At 45.3% G+C, this 18,795-nt stretch overlaps 1 protein-coding gene across 1 annotated transcript; it reads right to left on the reverse strand.

The window, feature by feature from the left end:
- Positions 1-561: 561 nt before the first annotated feature.
- On the reverse strand, positions 562-17,979 carry PGD (phosphogluconate dehydrogenase). The gene is made up of 13 exons (XM_081871122.1): positions 17,822-17,979; positions 14,346-14,421; positions 11,693-11,872; positions 10,377-10,442; positions 9,539-9,657; positions 8,311-8,380; positions 7,648-7,782; positions 6,874-7,063; positions 4,728-4,858; positions 4,086-4,219; positions 3,160-3,259; positions 1,726-1,848; positions 562-867 (listed from the first exon to the last, which is right to left on the reverse strand). The coding sequence occupies exons 1-13, from the start codon at positions 17,827-17,829 to the stop codon at positions 748-750; spliced, it is 1,452 nt and encodes a 483-aa protein (XP_081727248.1). The 5' UTR covers positions 17,830-17,979; the 3' UTR covers positions 562-747.
- Positions 17,980-18,795: the final 816 nt, after the last annotated feature.

The following is an 18,795-nucleotide window of genomic DNA, read 5'->3' on the forward strand; positions in this document are numbered from 1 at the left end:
GGTTTTCTTATCCCAGGCATATGACCTTAATTTAGTGTGTCTTAACACTTTTAGATTTGGGAATTTTACTTGGGGTGATTTCATTTCGGCTCTGCTGTGAGGATGGGAAATCCAGGGGTGCTGCACAGCACAAGGGCTTCTGTATTTTTGGCAAAACAGGGGTTCTTGTACATTTATTTAATTACCATCCTTAAAAAAATGGAGAGAAATTTATTCAAGATGTGATTATAAGGCTTAATTTGATGTGATCTTGCAGACATAGATTATATGCAACATTCAAAGCAGATCTGTTTGTTAAGAGCTGCTAATAATCTTAATCTTAGACTAAGATGGTTGCTGTTGTGTTCAGGTCCTAACTTGCAGGTTCCCTACAGGCGTCTGGTTGGCCACTGAGAGAATAGGATGCTATACTTTTGGTCTGATCCAGCAGGGCAACTGCTTAAGTTCTTGTTTCTTGTTTCGGAGGCTTGAGATTTTGGTATTATTATTATTATTATTATTATTATTATTATTATTATTACTCCTAGAGGGAACTGGGCTGGTGAAATAAAAGTCACAACATTTTCAAAGAAGGATTTAAATGTTTATTTCAACCCTCCTATAAGACATGATCACAACTTCTTTAAAAAAAAAAAATGCCCCAAACGTGACAACTAGAGAAAGTGCTGAAGATACAGAGAATAACCATCAAGAAGAGGGAATGTTTTAGCTCTACAGTATTTTCCACTTTCAAGTTCAGGCTTCCTTCTAGGCATTGTATGATGAAGAGGAAACAGAGCCTCCATGTCCTGTCCAGTTGGTGTGGATAAATTCGCCTGGTTTTGACAACAGTTCATAGGTGTGGGCACCAAAATAATCTCGTTGAGCCTTTGAGAAATTGCATACACATGGTTAGTGATATAGGTTGCCAAAGTAACACAGTCAACTTTCAATTGTTGCTAAATTCAAAGGAGGCACACAGGGTTGCAGCCCATGTTAGTAATACTCTGAGTAAACCGACTGAAAATAATTGATGTGACTAACTTAGTCCCATTAATGTCAATGGATCTACTTCGAGTAGAATTTAGCTGGGGACACCTAAGAGGTCAAACCCATTGCCTCTACAGTAGAGTCTCAATCAGTGTTGGTAAAACTAAAGAGGATCCTTTCAGTTCAGGGATGGAGAACCTGGAGCTCTCTAGATGTTGCTGGACTACAACTCGCATCATCCCTAGCTGGGGCTGATAAAAGATGGAGTCCAACAACAGCTGGAGAGCCGCAGGTTCCCCTTGCAGAGGGAAAAAAGGTAAAAATACTGCTGGGAGCTGCAGCCTGTATGGCACTTCCAATCTAAAACAGACAATGAGGAAACACGACAAAAGGGAAGGAGAGGAAAAGATGAAGGTAGGGATGATCATGGGCAAATGCAGCTACATGTGCTTAAAACATGGGTCCTTTGAGGAATCGAAATTAAGGGGGTTAACCCAAAGGCCACAAGAAAATGATGGATTTTAAGGAAGGCCAGGAGAGATGTGGCACCACAAATTGTGCGGGATACAGAGACATCAGGTGGGCATTACCATTGGCCTCTGTGAGAACAGAATGTCAGACTAGATGGGCCCTTTGGCCTGATCCAGCAGCCAGGCTCTCCTTATGTTAACTAGGGAAATGAGCAAAATATCTGAATGGAGCAAAAAAGGTTGGAGAAGTTCCAGACATGCCAAAGCTGTTTTCAGACTGGTTTACCTGAATCAGGTTGGCTGGCAGAGTGTCATGCCTGTACCCATCATAGAAGGAAAGTGCAGTGGTGAAGCACGGCATTGGGATGCCAATTTGGACACCAGTGCTGATGGTACGTCGCCACGATTCCTAAAGGAGGAATGATGTAAAAATAGTAGTAGTAGTTACCTTCTTAAAAGTTGTATTCGGCCAATGACCCTTCCTCCACTGTAAACATAGGGTTGTCTCCACCGCTGTCCTTGGGCAGGTGGGACAAAGTTTCCCCTTGCACAATGGGACTTGGCCACCCTCTCCTTCCCAGCGCCCCACCTCTGCGCACCCTCAAAATCTGCTCCCAAGGGATGGACAATGGACAGCCATTCTGAGGCTGTGGTGTATGTGAAGCTGTTCATAGCAATGCAAATTAAGTACTTTATCTCTTTACATACATACATATGTATACATATGTATATTACATACCGTATTTTTCGCCCTATAGGATGCACTTTTCCCCCTCCAAAAATGAAGGGGAAATGTGTGTGCGTCCTATGGGGCAAATGCAGGCTTTCGCTGAAGCCTGGAGAGCGAGAGGAGTCAGTCTGCACCGACCCCTCTCCCTCTACAGGCTTCAGGAAGCTATCCGCAAGCCGTGGGAGCCCGCGGGAGTTCCCCCCGGGCTCCCCCGGCTTGCGCAGAGCTGCCTGCATCCCGAAGCCCCGGTTGCGATGGGGCCACGGGTAGCACTGCGCAAGCCGCGGGATGGCTCCCCCGGCTTGCGGAGCGCTGCCTCTTATCCCGAAGTCCCAGCGCGCTGAGCAGTCGCACCGGGGCTTCAGGTAGTTCTGCGCAAGCCGCGGGAGGGCTCCCATGGCTTGCAGAGAGCAGCCTGTTCTGGGGTTGGGGGAAGCTCGGGCTTCCCCCGCCCCAGCCTCATGCCTTGGGGAGGGGGGGAAATAATTTTTTCCCTTTATTTCCCCCCAAAAAAACTAGGTGCGCCCTATGGGGTGAAAAATACAGTTGTGTGTGTGTGTGTGTGTGTGTGTGTGTGTGTGTGTGTGTGTGTATATATATATATATATAAAAATTACATACATACTGCACTTAAAAATGGTCAGGTACTTTCTAAAGCTGCATTCGCCTTGAACATTGAAAGCACTGCCATACCACTTCAGACAATTCTGGAAGCTGTAAGGTGCTGAGAGTTGTTAGGAGAGACCCCACTTCACCTCACAGAGCTGGGTTCTCCGAGGTGCTCCACAATCAGCCCCTCTTCAGGGAACTCTGGGAATTAACTCTCAGCACCCTTAAACTACAGCTCCCAGAATTATTATTTTTTGGGGGGGGAGCCATGATTGTTTAAAGTGATATAGTGCTTTTCTTAAAAATACAAAGCAGTATACAAATTAAATTAATAATTTAAATATATGGTGTGTGTATGTGGCCTCTTCTTCCTGAAGTTACCTGGCAATTCTCTACCGCCGTCTTGAAAAAGTTGTCCAACAGTAGGTTCTGGAGATCAGGGCTTCGATCAAAAGCTTCTTTGATTTTCCCCAGGAACACACTATGCAGAAGACATGCAAAAGCAGTTAGTAGGATTTCTTGAAATCAGTGAGGTAAATAGCCAGGAACCCAAAAACATATGTGGACCAACATATTGTAACCAAGGACAGGGATAACCAATGATGCTGTTTGACTCCAATTTTCATAAGCCCCAGCTAGCATGGCTAATAGTCAATTCCCAGAAGAATTAGCAATCTCTCTTCCCAGGCAAGTCTGGGAATTGTAGCTCTCAGAGGGGAATAATGGGTTTCCCAGCACTCTTAACAGACAACAGCTCCCATAATTCTTTGAGGGAAGCAGTTTAAAGTGATGTCATCGTGCTTTAACTGTATGCTGCAGATGGGGTCTGTGTCTACAAATATGTCACCCAGGGAAGAGTGCTAAAAAAGTGTTATCGTTTTTTTTAAAGAAAAGGTCATCTGATCCTAAAATCAGCTGGGACCACACCATGCCCATTTTAGAGATTGAGCAACTGATCCAGAAAATGAGAAGCTGCAGGCAGGAGCCCTTTCATTTCCTCTGCTGTGTCTCAATGGGAGGAACTTCCTCAAACTCAGAGCATAAGAAGTGGGAACAAATAATTACAAAAGGAGAGACAGAGGAAAGTAGAGACAGAAGCACTCTTAACAATCTATCGTTCCCAGAATTCTTTGGAGAATCCATGACTGTTTGAAGCGGTACAATACTGCTGTAAATGTAGAGTGTAGGTGCAGCCTCAGTTAGAATCTCAACTTTTTGATTCAGTTGGTCTGAACTCCAAATGAAGAGGATCATCTCCCTGTCAATCGACAGCCCTGCTCCAATCATATCCTATCTGTCTTGCTTACCTTCGGATGATGCATCCTCCCCGCCACATCAGGGCAATGGCACCATAATTCAGCGTCCAGCCAAACTCTTTTGCCGCTTGCCTCAGCAACATGAAGCCTTGGGTGTAGGAAATAATCTTTGAAGCATACAGGGCCTGCAAGGGAGCCAAGGGACAGTGTCAATATTTAGAAAGAGGATGGCAAAGTCAGCCATTTGCTCCAGATGGTGGCAAAGTCAGCCATTTGCTGAGCCACCAGAGACTTAGAAAGGACCCCAATCAACCCAAAGAGAGTTGCCCATCATCATGGATCACATTAGGTCAGAGTTAGTGTGAGGGAATGATTGGTTTGCACACTCCACCACCCATTCCAGATTAAAGGAACCCACTGAGCATGTCTTGAGTGAGGAAACCTAAAATTCTGGAACTGCTGATACAATCTCTACAACAATCTGGACCTCAGGCAATGGAGGTTCTTGCTGGAGACTTTAATGCAGAATGATGCATCTTCCCCACACATAGGATAGTGAATCTCCAGAATTTTGTTGGACTACGACTCCCACCACACCAACCGCTGGCCATGTTGGGTGGGGGCTGATGGGAGTTGAAGTTTGACAACACCCGGAGGGCCACAAGGCTAGCCCTCCTTGGCCTAACAACTCACTTTGCGGATGTCCTCCAGAAACGCCACCTTATTCCCGCTAAACTTAGCTGCATTGGGTCCGCTCAACAGCTTGCTAGCTTTCACTCTTTCGTCCTTGAGGGAAGACAGGCACCGAGCAAAGACAGCCTCCCCTTTGGAGAAAGAAAAACCAAACACCATGAATGGTTAAACTGAAGCAATGGCAAACAGGACCACAGTACTGTATGTACACAGGAGATTGCTTTCTGAAACAACTCAAATTATCTTCACTAAAAAAACTATTGTGTATCATGTAACTGGAGGCAGGACATAAAACTTACCCATTTGGGGCTTCCCCCAAAGAATCCTGGGAACTGTAGTCTGTTAAGGGTGCAGAGAGGTTTTAGGGGAACCTCTTTTCCTCACAGTTTCCTGGAAAGAGGGACTGATGATTTTTAAACCACTCTGGGAATTATTGCTCTGTGAGGAGAATAAGGGTCTCCTAACAACTTTCAGCACCCAAAACAAACTACAGTTCCCAGGATTCCTTTGGCTGGGGAAAGAAGCCACAACTGATTAAACCAGTACCATGGTGCTTTAAATGCATGGAGTCAAGGTGGCCTAAATGGCAGTTACTTCAGACTAAGCGCGCATAGCATTGTGCTGTAAGCAACCCCACCCCACAAAACAAACTACAATTCTAGATATCAACAGTAAACTCCGAGTGCCAATCCTTATGCATACAAAAGAGAACACAAACAAACGGGGACTGTATCATCTGGCTTGGAGAAACCCCAAGTTTTGAAGTGGTACAAGAAATGTTTTTTAAAAAACAACCCACTGAGGACAGTATATTCAACAGGAACATAACACTCATTGAGTGCTACAGGGGATTATTATTACTATTATAAAAATATTTTATCAGTCACTTTACTCACAAAAACTGACCCAAAGCGACTTTGGGACCTAATTGAGTAGTGCAGATAAAGACATGAGTGGCTTGTGGTAACCGGGAATGGAAGCAATTGCCACACTTGTAAGGACTGACAGCCTGAAAGGCGTGGGCAGAGGGAGTGCAAACACACAAGGTGAAAAAGTTCTTCAGATTTCCTGTGAGTGACTCATACTCTCACTGTCGCAGGTGCACTGTGGTTCCTCCACACTCTTGCAGTCACAAAGGTAGCCCCTCCTCTCCCCCCACTTTCTTAGCCAATCAACATCCTTCTGCATTGTGAAGGGATGAGTCAGCTGCTTTAGAGCAGGAAATTGCAAGTCATGCTGATGTAGGAAGGAAACAGAAGGGGTGAGAGAAAGAAAAGCAAACCATACACCCAATCCATTAGCAATTCACCTGGCAACCCTAGGAGCCAAGCCTTGAACCCTATGTGGAGGAGGTTTGATATTTAAAAGAGGGGAGAAATGCAGAACGCAGTAGGAAGGGTGTGTGTGCTAAAGAAGAAAGGCAGAGTTGATAACTCAGTGGTAGAGAAGGTAGAGAAGATGCATTGCATACAAAAGGATTCCTGGTTCAGTCTTCAGGATCGCCACTTTAAAAGGAGCTTATTTTGGAAAACTGCGAAGGATCCTTGCCCAAGAATGTAGAGAACCATCACCAGTCAGAGCAGGAACATAGGAAGATGCCTTATACTGAATCAGACCTGTAGCTCAGTACTGTCAACACAGATGGGCAATAGCTCTTCAGGGTTTCAGACAGGAGATATTCCCAGGCCTACCTGGAGATGCTCTACCACTGAACTATGGCCCTTTGCCAGCTGTGAAAGTGTGGATGATATTTTGAGTTTGGAGGATCCTGAGCTCACACAGCAAACTTACTGGTTGTCAGGCATAAAACCAGTGCGGTGTAGTGGGTAGTGTCAGGTCTTGGAGACCAGAGTTCAAATCCCTACTCAGTTCACTGGGTGACCTTGGACCAGTCAACCATCTCTCAGCCTAACCTACCTCACAGGGTTGTTGTTGAGAGTAAAATGGAGAAGAGGAGAGAAACATGAATGCCACCTTGAATTCCGTTAATGAAAGGTAGCACAGAAATCTAAATAACAGCGACAAACTCTTGGGTGCCTCAACTCAGGTCTTTCAAGTAAACAAGGACTGCACCACATATCTCCGGGGCCCCTGCCCCTCCCATCATTGCCACATTTTAGTGCAAATCTATGTCAAAGTTATTTACCAATTAGAGTGACGGGGACCCCGTACTCTAAAGCTGAGATAGCCGTCCACTTCCCTGTTCCCTTTTGCCCAGCACTGTCCCGGATCTTTGGGAGCAAATGCTTCCCATCAGCATCACGATACTTCAATATGTTTGCTGTGATTTCAATCAAGAAGGAGTCCAGTTCAGTCTTATTCCACTGCTCAAACACCTAGGGGCAAGAGAGACGAGGAGCAGAGAGATCAACAACCCCCTCCCTGAGACTGCAAGGTCTTTTTTTTTTTAGGACATGGAGTGCTCTGTACTCTATAAACCTGATGAATTTGCTCTTAAGAAAATAGGAAGATGCCTTTGTTGCTCTGCTGTACACCTCCACTGTTAGGGACTTCCCCTGCATGCAAAGACAGGTTCTGGTGGACTGAGCGGATGACTGTGGGTCCTGCAGTCAAGAAGGCAGTTTCTGCTGTAGAGGTAAACCTTTGGGCTCTTCATATGTTGATGGGCCACAACTCCCATCGGTCGCAAGTCAGTCTAAGTCAGAGATGGGGAATTCCAGATATTGGTGGACTCCCATCAGCCTCAAGCAGCATGGCCAATGGTCAAGGATGTAGTCTGACAACATATGCAAAGCCCACAAGTATCCCATCCCCCTAAAGGCTCCTGGGAACTCCATCTAGAAAAGGAGGCTTCCTGCTGTGTCTCTGTGTAAGTGCCTGTTCTGGCTTTTATTCAGACTTATTAAAACTGGGTCTTCACCCATCAGATTCAAGAAATTGGTTTGTCTTGTGGGCTCACCGCGGCCATCTCGTCATGGTCCATGCCTAGCACATCCTTCATGAGGTGGTAGGCTTCGCAGATCAGCTGCATATCTCCATACTCAATCCCATTGTGCACCATCTTTACAAAGTGCCCAGACCCCTCGTCTCCCACCTGCCAAGAGTCATGAGAGAGAAGAATAAAATGAATTATTATTATTAAGATTTATATACTGCTCTTCATGACAGTATCTCATAGTGGTTCACAAGGTAAAAAGACAAGTAAATAGTTAAAACAAAACCAACAAAACAATAACCCTCCCACAAACACGTATAAAAGACTTTAGAATATTAATCAGCCTTATAAAACCAAAAAAATACAAATACAAAATACATGTAACACAGAACAATTTATAACAACCCCCACCTCCACAATAAACAAGTTAAAATCCCATTCCCATTAAAAGCATAACTTTAGCACCAGGAGGCTGGGCCACACCCGCATTCTACCCCCCAAGTACAGCCCCCAATGGGCTTGTCAATATTGGAAAGGGTCTGCCTTCTCCCCTTCCTCTTGATGGGAAAGGTGTGGGGCTGGAGAAGCTAGTAACCTTCCAAAAACAATTCACAAAGAGGGGCATCAGCTTGAAGAGTATCTCTAGGAGCATGCAGAGTGCATCATAAACATGTCAGCTCATCTTACCCAGTCGCAACAGGGTTCCCCAGTTCCTACTTTGGCAGCGATGCTCTGAAATATTGGTTTGATGTGAGGCCTGCAAAGAACCAAAAGGATGTTTGAAAAACAAACCAGAAAGGACATCATCATGATTGGTTCACTGTCCTGACCATAACAGAGGCTAGGAGGGCAGAGACATGTGGTAGGGCATTATCAGTAGTGGCTCCCTACCTCTGAAACCCCCTTCCAAGTGATATTTGGTCTGCCCCTACTACAGAAGCATTTAAGAAACATGTTCACTTGGCCAGGTGTTTGGATAAGGAAATAATTATTTTGGGGGTGCAGTCCCTACAGATACCATTGCTGCTGTTTACTGTATCTCATCTGAGTCTGTGTTTTTAAAAATTATGTTTTATTGGCATCTACTATTTTATTGACTGCCCCAGGCAGGAGAAAGGATAAGACTGAAAAATGGTAAATGAGTAAACAAAAATAAAAATGAAACATACATTTACTGCTTTGGTCCCTTCACAACTCAATCTGAGGAGGACCCAGCTGAGAGAACATGCATTTTTCAGCAGTGACTCCATGTCTGTGGAATGCTCTTCCCAAGGAAACACACCTGGCACCATCATTGTCAAACTTTAGGCCAAGACTTTAATGTTTGCCCAGCCTTTCAGTTGTTATGTTTGGATCATACCTTGCTGCGGTTTTTATTTTTATTGAGTGGGAAAGGATTTGTCCTTTTTTGCAGTTGAAGATGGAAAGCTGCCTTATACTGAGTCAGTCAGACAACTGGTCCATCTAGTTCATTATCGTCTACACTGTCTGGCAGCTGCTCTCCAGGGCTTTCAGGCAGGGAGTTTCTCCCAGACCTACCTGGAGATGCTGATGGGGACTGAACCTGGCACCTTCTGCAGGCCAAGCAGGTGCTCTAGCACTGCTTCCGAAGTGATTTACAATGCAATAAAAACCATACACAGAACAATTAATTGCATATGTAAAAGCAGCTAAAACATTTGCTATATTTTTAAAAATGGGAAAGCAATATATGTGAATTTATATATGGAGTGGAGCAGGATTTGTCCTATGATGTTATTGCAGGATGAGCACTTTGGGTCAATTAATGCTCTTTTTTCTTTTTGCTGTATTCTGGATTTTGTATCATGTACACTTTCATAATTGTAAATAGCCTTGAGAAACCTATGCATTAAGCAACAAATAAATGCATTAAATCATTCTCGTCATCACTTACCATGCCTCTTTGGCTCCTCCTGGCATGAGTGAAGGGCCGTACCTGGCGCCTTCTTCGCCGCCGCTAACCCCGCTCCCAACAAACAAGATGCCCTTCTCCTTGAGCTCCTTGCAACGCCTCTGGATAGGAAAAGAAGGGAGACTCGTTGCTCGGAAAATAGGATTATGGGGGCAAAAGCACTGCATTCTCTACTTAGGGCAACGTATATCTCACAAAAGAGAAAGAAAATAAATCTGACTCCTGTACCAGTTAAGAGCTACATAACCATTTGAAACTTAAAATTCTGCACCGAGTAAAATTTCCTTTGCATCTGGTTTAACAGACATTGGCGGGCTTTAGAGCATGGAGGTAAATAATCCCTGGATGGTTAAGTCCAGTCAAAGGCAACTATGGACTCATCTCACTTTTAGGCTGAGAGAGCCAGCATTTGTCTACAGACAGCTTTTCAGGTCATGTAGCCAGTGTGACTAAACAGCTTTTGGCACAACGGAAAACCTTGCTCAAAACTTCCAATCCTTGTACAAAACTCATTGATGAGCCTTTGGGCAAAATTGAGAGGCGGGATATAAAAAGCTGCAGTTTTATAAAATACTAGGGGCTGCACCCCTACTTACTTTGCTCACCAATCCCGCCCTTCTCAAAGCCACCTGCTGGTTGCACAAAAAACTGCAGCATGACAACATCTTTAGGAAAATATGTATTAGGAGAGAAATGTCTTGCAAACAAATCCTAACCAACCAACCCCACAGGTCTGTTAGTGAAGATAAAGTTAGCTCCCACATATCCTCTTGAGCTCCTTGGAGTATACAAGTATGATACAAATGGGCACCATACATACTGTGCTATCTCTATACTCAGAATTCCCTCCATCAATAATGATGTCTCCGGCACTCAGCAGTGGCACCTGTAAAGGAAAGAGACAGTGTTACATCAGAAGAGGTCAGCAGAGGCCTATCCGATCCAGCTAATCAAATGCCTTTGGGAAGCCCATGAAAAGGGCACACTGGCAGCAGCCCTTCCCCACTATTCTTCCCCAATGACTGGTACCAAGAGAGGTTTTCTCTGAATCTAGTGGCAGGTGTCCATCTGCAGAGAGTTGCTGGATCAGACCAAAAAGCCTATCTAATCCAGTGGAACATCTCCTGGGAGGGCTATGAGACATCCTCAAATGAGACCCTGGAGTTAGTGCAGAAAATAGTGAGCTAGATGGACTAGTGGTCTGACTCAGTATAAGGCAGCTTCATAGGGCCAAAGCTCAGTGGTAGAGCATCTGCTTTGTATGTAGAAGGTCTCTGGTTCAATCCCCAATGGCATCTTCACGTAGGACTGGGAAAGACCCCTACCTGAAATCTTAGAAAGCTGCTGCCAGTGAGAGGTAGACAGTATTGAGCTAGATGAACCAATGGTTTGATTAGGTATAAGGCAGCTTCTTATGTTTCCTTCTTCAACTAAAATATTACTGAATTTTAGAGCAGGAAGTGTCTGTGTCTTAGAAACAGTGTTAGAAACTCAGAAATATAAGCTAGGCATCAAATGGCTCCTTAAGCCAAGGTTATAGTTGCCAAAATGGAATGTCTAGCTGCTTTTTGGGGGCAAGATGGCTCTAAAGTCTTATTTTTCAAATGATGGACTGACTGTGATTGATTCTCAGTTAAACATCTGGCTAGTTCAGGTAACAACTTTGAGCTAGGTTAAGAGTTTTGAGGACAAAGAAGAAGAGTTACTTAATCCACGTATACACTATTCCGACTTCGTTTTCTTAATGGTGACTGCTCCTGTTCAGGCTGCACAGAAAAAGCATTTATCATCCAGAAATTCATTCTGATTGTGCAGATAAAATATAACTGATAACTTACCATGAGAAACATAGTAAGCTGGCTTAATATTATCTATATTGACTGGCAGTGGCTTTCCAGGATTTTCCACAGGGAGCCTCTCCCAGCCCCATCTGGAGATGCCAGGGATTGAACCTGAGACCTTCCACATGCAAAGCAGGAGCTCTGCCACTGAGCCCCAGCCCTTCCCCTCAGGGAGGAAAGGTTCAGCCAGCCCTAGCATTGGCCAATCCATAGAATTATGGAAAGTGGCATAAAGGGGCATCATTTGTAAAAGAAGAGGCAGTTGGTCAAGGATGGGAGGAAGAGATCTGCTCACCAGCTTGTTGATGAAGTCATCCACAGCGCTCCCAGCCTTGACAAGCAGGATGATCTTCCGGGGTTTCTTCAGCTTGGAGACCATTTCTTCCAAAGAGTGGGCCCCAATGACTTTAGTGCCCTTGGCTTCATTTGCCAGGAAGTCATCCACTTTGGATACCGTTCGATTAAATGCACAGACCTAGGAGAGGGTAAAAGAGAGGGATTGCACTGGGAGACAGTAGAGCTGATGCCTTTTCTGAAATGCACACCCACCCTTATACCTAGTTTTCTAATGGGTTTGTGCCAGGGACTAGGAAGTTATTTGCAGACTCTAAGAACCAAAAGGACAATACATCTGCATGTTCATTTTCATTATTTCCCCCCATTTAACATGAAAAATGAAAGGCTTGGTTTGAATGGATTTAACCTGGTGTGCAGGTCATTTGAAAAAATAATAACCTTTCAATGTATACAGGTTTAGCCAGCTTCTCACACACACACCAGCACTTCCTGCTGAACAATTATCTGCAGAGATCGCTCAAAACAGTAAGCCAATCTATGTTCTGTCATTTAAGGTACTCAAGTAAGTAAGAAAACAGGGAAAGACGAGGCCTCCCACTAAATCAGGGACCTCCGGATGTTGCTGGACTCCATCTCCCATCAGTCCCAGTCTAGCATGACCAATTCTTTTTTTTTTTTAAATAATTTTTATTAACAGGCCAATCACATCACATTATCCAAATCACATTAGTTCCAAATTATACAGCCAAATTTTAAATTTTGTTGGGGTACCCATACATCAAGCTCCGCACGAGTCCAAAACTCCGCACGAGTCCAAACATCACTTATATTACTGCTTTAATTAGACAGTTCTATCCAGTTCAATCCAGATAGTCCTTTATTACTTTCTTTCTCTTGTTGTTGTTATCGTATATTCCTTTCTTTGCGATCTCTGATAATTTTCACAAGCAGATTGAAAACAGGCATCCTCTGTGTGGGTTTTGTACTCTTCAAAGATCATATCGCTCAGGGACAGCCTCTGTTCAACGCTTCCATAAAAAAATAATAATATTCGGTCTGTCCTTTACTTTTCTCAGGCTTGCCAAATAAATCAAATGAATCAGGAGGCTCTGTCAGGTCAAGTTTGCGTTCCAACATTCCTTCTCTTTCGAACGATCCTGATTCTCCTCCCCCTGTCCTTCTTTCTCCGGCAAGCCTGTCTTGGCGAGACGCCATTTTTTAACTGCGTCATAAAAATTTTCCTCTTTTTCACCGTTCACCAATCCTCTCTCCTGTTATAATCCATCCCACACAGTTCTTGAATTCCTGCTTGTGATTAATAAAAACGTAACGATCTTATTTCTATCTGGTGTGAAGGGTTATTAATATCACATCGTGCAAAGAAAGAAAAAAAGTTTTTTCCTCCACCCCCCCTTCGTTCCAAACATACAGTCTCCTAGTGGTGATTCATCAGAAGATTTACTTATCCATCCGTCACTCCCGGTCACAGAGATCCATTAATCAGCAGTCTTATCTCTCGAACATTACTTGATGTATGTGCTTCAGCTTCATTTCCAATCATATGTTTCCAATTATAATTCCGAGCTGAAGCAACCAGCACGCGCTAATTGGAATCGGCGTCAGGAAGATCTGACTTCACCGAGGGCTCGTGCCAAGTGTTCGGCACCCCCATCTCTCAGATCAGGGGGTGCATTGTGAACACCGCTGGCAAGGCAGCGGCCCCCCATCTCCTGGGGGGTAGGAAGACTGCATACTTCCCATAGCAGCCCCTTAATTACCTCGTATGGGTCAGAGAGATGTTATTGTCGGCCATCTTCCAACACCCCATCTGGTGGCCCAGTAGCATGACCAATTCTTGGGGGTGATGGCAGCTGCAGTCCAGCAGACCTGATTCACCAAAAGTTCTTTGCCTCTACCCTAAATCCCCTTCCTCGCCTTCTTGTTTCAAACTTTTCTTATCTCCACATTAATACATTTCTTACCACCAGCAGGTTTACTATATAGCCAATGGGTATAATTAATTAATTATATTTATATCCTGCCCTTCCTCCCAAAGGAGCCCAGGATAGCAAACCCACAAACTATAAAGCAATAAAAACATCTACACTGCAGATGCAGACTAGGAAAGATTTCTACTTAATTAGAATTTCTTTAGCAGGCGCTGAAAACATCACAGAGACGGTGCCTGTCTGATATTCAATGGGAGGGAACTCCAAAAGGCAAGGGCAACCACACTAAAGGCCCACCCCCAACACTGTGCAGAATGGGTCTCTCTCTTGATAAGATGATCTGTTGGGTATATAAAGGGTGAGAAGATTTATCATATATCCTGGTCCCAGGCTGCATAGGGATTTATACACCAAAATCTAGAACTTAGCCCAGTAAGTTGCTAATATGCCATGGATGACTGATTTGGGAGATTTTTATCCTGCCTTTCTGTTCCAATAAGATGGGAAATCCAACCATCACAGATGAACACAGCTGTAATATAGAAACATCTGGGGGACCAAAGGACCCCCACCCCTGTCTTCAAGCTTCTGCCCTAAGATCTCCCTTCCGCATTCTATACAGTACCTAGCAGAGAGAGCAAGAGAGTCTGTGATAAATAATTGCTTAGCATTTAAAACTTCACACTGGGCATTTCCACTCACCACGAAGCCGTGGTCGTTCATGTTGAGGATGAGGTTCTGGCCCATGACGGCCAGTCCAATCAAGGCGATGTCTGCTCTGAAAAAGGGGAAGAACAGACATGGATGCTTACACTTCCCAGAATGGTTTAACAATCCATCCCTCTTTGCAAGATTCTTTGGGGGAAGCCATGGCTGTTTAAAGTGGTATGATGCTGCTTTAAATGTACAGTGCAGGTGGGGCCTGTGACACCCAGGCAAGGGTGCCAAGGAACAGGGACGGTTGCAGTTTAAAAACCCAGGCTGTGCTTCTGATCCATGCCTTGCACCAGCCAGGACTGTGTTGTGTCAATTCTAGAGATTGAGCAACTAGATCTAGAAAATGAGAAGTTACACGCTTCTAGAAGCCCTTTCATTTCCTAGCTGTGCCTCAACAATATGGGAGAGACTTCCTCAAACTCGGTAGGATTATATGAGAACGGAAGAAGAAATCATTATGGAAGAAAAGCAGAGACAAATGGAGGTTGAAGCATAGGAACTTAGAAGGCTGCTTTAGCAGAGGCAGAGGCAGATTCTTGTTCCACCTAACACAGGACTGTCTACAGTACACTGACAGACAGCAGCTCTCCAGGATCTCAGATTGCAGCCTTTGTCAACCCAACCTGGAGATGCAAAGGGTTGAACCATGGACTTTCTGCATGTAAAGCAGATGATCTACCACTGAGCTATCACCCTTCCCCAGTGTGGATTTGTAGTCCCAGGAACCAGCAACAGCTACAATAATAAAACGTCAGGGATTAAATCCTGAGCTTGGCCCAACTTGCACAACACACCCGTGGAGTCTTTCACATGGAATTAAGCCAGCCAAGTGTTACCAAAACTGGGCACCCCTCTGGCAACTCTTTCCACACCCACACCACCCCCTCTGCCTTGGGCAATGTCTCTTTGTTTCTCTTTACATCTTCTTAAGCCTTGTCCAAACAATTAGCAAAGGAGGCAGTCCTCTGTGTTTGGGCTGTACCACTTCGGATGGGGGGGAGCCCTCATGCCTGAAAGCTACAGTATGTGCAAGCGCTCACTTTGAATCCCTGTAAGTTCAAAACTAGAAAGTCCAGAAGGAAAAGTCAGGCCTAGAAACAACTCATACAGGACTAAGTATTGATGACAATGACCAGAGGCGGCATTCAACATTAGTCCTCCTCAGAGTAGACACCACTGGAATTAATGATTTCAATGGGTCTACTGGGAGAAGACTTAGCTGGAGACAATGCCAGGAGCTGTGAAGTATGGATGGTCAGGTGGAAAAAAAATTAAACATGTGATTCTGCCCAAGCCACACCACTCACTGGCCTTCCTCTGCACTCTCCTTCCCAGTGATTTTACCTGGCTGGTAGATGTTATTGAACTGGGATATCATTTGATTGCCAGAACAGAGAATGGTGAGGTAGGTGGGTGGTGGGTGGCCCTACTCATCACTGGTTAGTGGGCCTCAGAAGGAAATGTGGCTCTTGGGCCAATGAAGGTTCTTCACTCTTGCATTAACTCACTGCAATCCTTGCAATAATCCTGCACAACCTGTTTTTATACAAACCTATGGAGAAGCCACACATTGTGGAATACTGTGCACAGCACCGCTCTGGTCACCTCACCTCAGAAAGGACTTTGTAAAAGGTTCAGACAAGGGCAAGCAAAATGATCAAGGGATGGAGCAACTCCCCTATGAGGAAAGGTTACAACATTTGGGGCTTTTCAGTTTAGAGAAGAGTAAGAAGGAACACAAAAGAGGCGTATAAAATTGTGCAAGGTGTGGAGAAAGCGGACAGAGGAAATTTTTCTCTCTCCCTCTCATAGCACTAGAACTAGAGACTGAATGTTGGAAGATTCAGCACAGACAAAAGAATGGACTTTTTTACACAGCACATGGTTAAACTTTGGAACTCGCTCCCACAGGAGGCAGGGATGGCCAACAACCTAGATGGCTTTAGAAGAGAATTTCAGAATCACACAAAGGAGAAGGATATCACAAATTCTTTGTCCTCTGCTGGGAGTCAGTATGCCTCTGAATACCAGTTGCTGAGGCTCACAAGTGAGAAGAGTTGCTGTTGTACTCAGGTCCTGCTTGCAGGCTTCCTATTGAGGCATCTTATTGGTCACTGGGAGAACAGGATGTTGGATTAAATGGGCCTTTGGCCTGATCCAGCAGTCAGACTTTTCTTATTATGTATTGTTAAAGCATGTGCGACATGCCTCCCCACGCTCTGATCATTTATTTATTTAATTGATTGATTTCATCCCACCAGTTGATCAGAGCAAAAGAAAGCTGACTTATGAGGAGTTGGGCAAGTGGTTCATCCAACTGCAGACACTGACTGGCAGTGGCTCTCCAAGGTACCAGGCAGAGAATCCCTCCCATCTCTAAGGGGAGATGCAAGAGACTGAGCATGGGACCTTCTGCATGGAAAGTGAGTGCTCTGCCACTGAGCCACAGTCCTTTCCAATTTACACAAAAGATTAACCACAATCAATTTCCATGCAGCTGAGATTAGCCCAGAAGCAAGCACATCCAACTTGAACCCGCCCTGAATTCTAAAGAACGGCTCAAAAGGCTGAAGGTTTTCATTTCTAATGCTCAACCTTAAAAAAAAAGATAAATCAAGAAAACTGCCTCCTCAACCAATCACCATGGAGCCGCAATTAGCAACGATTGAGATTTTTGTCCCTTTTCTTAAAAAAAAACTTCCAGATCAGAAGATGATCCCACCCCACAGACATAAAGCCGCAGGACCTATTTGTCATGCGAAGGCTCGGCCCTGCAAAACGTGAATCAGTCTGCTGCAGAAAAATTTGGGGTTCACTTTTGCAGCCCAACTCCCCAAGGTACTCTGAGTCACCTAAGACAATGATCAGTCAGATAAGAATGGATGGAGACAGGAACCAGTGGAGGGAAAGCAAGGAATACCTTTATTTTCCTGCTGCAACAGAGCCCCCCTCCCGCCCCGCAAGGAGGTGAGGACCCGGAGCTAACAAGCCATGGAAATGCACCTGAGCACCTACAGAGTGCTTACCCCCCCTCCCATGAACCCCACTGAGCTCAGTGCAAACTTCCCTCCGAGGAAAGCCTGGCAGTGCACTCCCTTCTCTTGCACGGGAGTAAGCTTCCTGGAACCGAATGAAGCTTCCTGACTGCGACCCTGCTTACTCGAGAGTCAGCCCACTGACCCACCCGCCTTCACTGAGCTCAGCGGGATGCACTTCCGCATCACGGTGTGTTCCGGATTAGCGTCTGCTTTACGCACGCTAACTTGGAAGGGAGCTTCGCCAAAGTCAGTGGGGTCCATGGCCATTAATTACGGTCTACTCCAGAGTAGCCCGATGAGATTTACTCGCCTAGGAGCAAACCTTCCCCGCCTTGAACTCATCGGTCATTTACTCTTGCGCGTAACTCAGCATTGCCAAGCGAGACCCCGCTAACCCTCTCCAAAATGCCCCCCAATACTTACTGGGCCATGGCGGCGACTCGGGAGGCTTAACTGTAGCTGAGACGAGAAAAGCAGGCGACTGGCGCTCCCAAAGAGGCTTCCACTTGGAGCGGACCCGCCTAGGCCAGCCCACCGCAGGGAGGGGCTAGCCCTAGCCCGGCCCAAAGGTCTGCTGATCGGCTCAGGCGGACGGCGAACATCGCCCTTTAAAGGCGCAGGCTTCTGCCTTTCCATCCCTCTGTTGCGGTCGGATGGGAAATTTTTGTTTTCATTCTCTCTTTTTTTAGCAATGGTTCAAAGTCATGCATTCGAGGGATGGGGTAGTTCGCCGGCTCCCTTTCCCTCTCTCGGGCTGTAAGGGTGAAATGCAAGGCTTGCCATCGATACCATAAATGGCACCATATTTAAATAGACTTGGGCGTATCTGCGATCTTGCCTCTTACTTGCCAGATGTGTGCAAAGGTAAGCCACATTCTTACTCCACCTGCTTTTGTCTCTGACCCCATCAGCACTATGCATTCAAAGCTCTGTCATACCACTTTAAACAGTCATGGCTTTCCCCAAAGGATCATGGGAACTGTGGTTTGTTAAGGGTGCTGGGAGTTGTGAGGAGACCCTTATTCCCTTCCCAGAATGACAATTCCCAGTGTATCCTAGGAGGAAGAACTGATTGTTAAACCTCTCTGGGGACTGGCTCTGGGAGGGGAACAGCAGTCCCCAAACAACTCTCAGGACCCATAACAAGCCAGATTCCAGGATTCTTTGGGGGAAGCCTTGACTGTTGAAAGTGGTATGGTAGTGCTTTGAAAGTCAGTGCAAATGGGGCCTTTGTGATCTTGCCCAGTGCCCACCAATGTAAAGCCTCCAGAAAGTTCGCTGAAAGGGAATATGGGCTTCAAGCTGAAAAAAATTCACCTGTCAAAAATATTTGGATGGATTTGCAGTCAAACAAATGCAAAGCAGGTGTCCCACCACGGAGTTATGACTATTCCTAC

Source organism: Podarcis erhardii, assembly GCF_964252035.2.
Source record: "Podarcis erhardii genome assembly, chromosome: 7".
NCBI classification, from domain to species: Eukaryota; Metazoa; Chordata; class Lepidosauria; order Squamata; family Lacertidae; genus Podarcis; species Podarcis erhardii.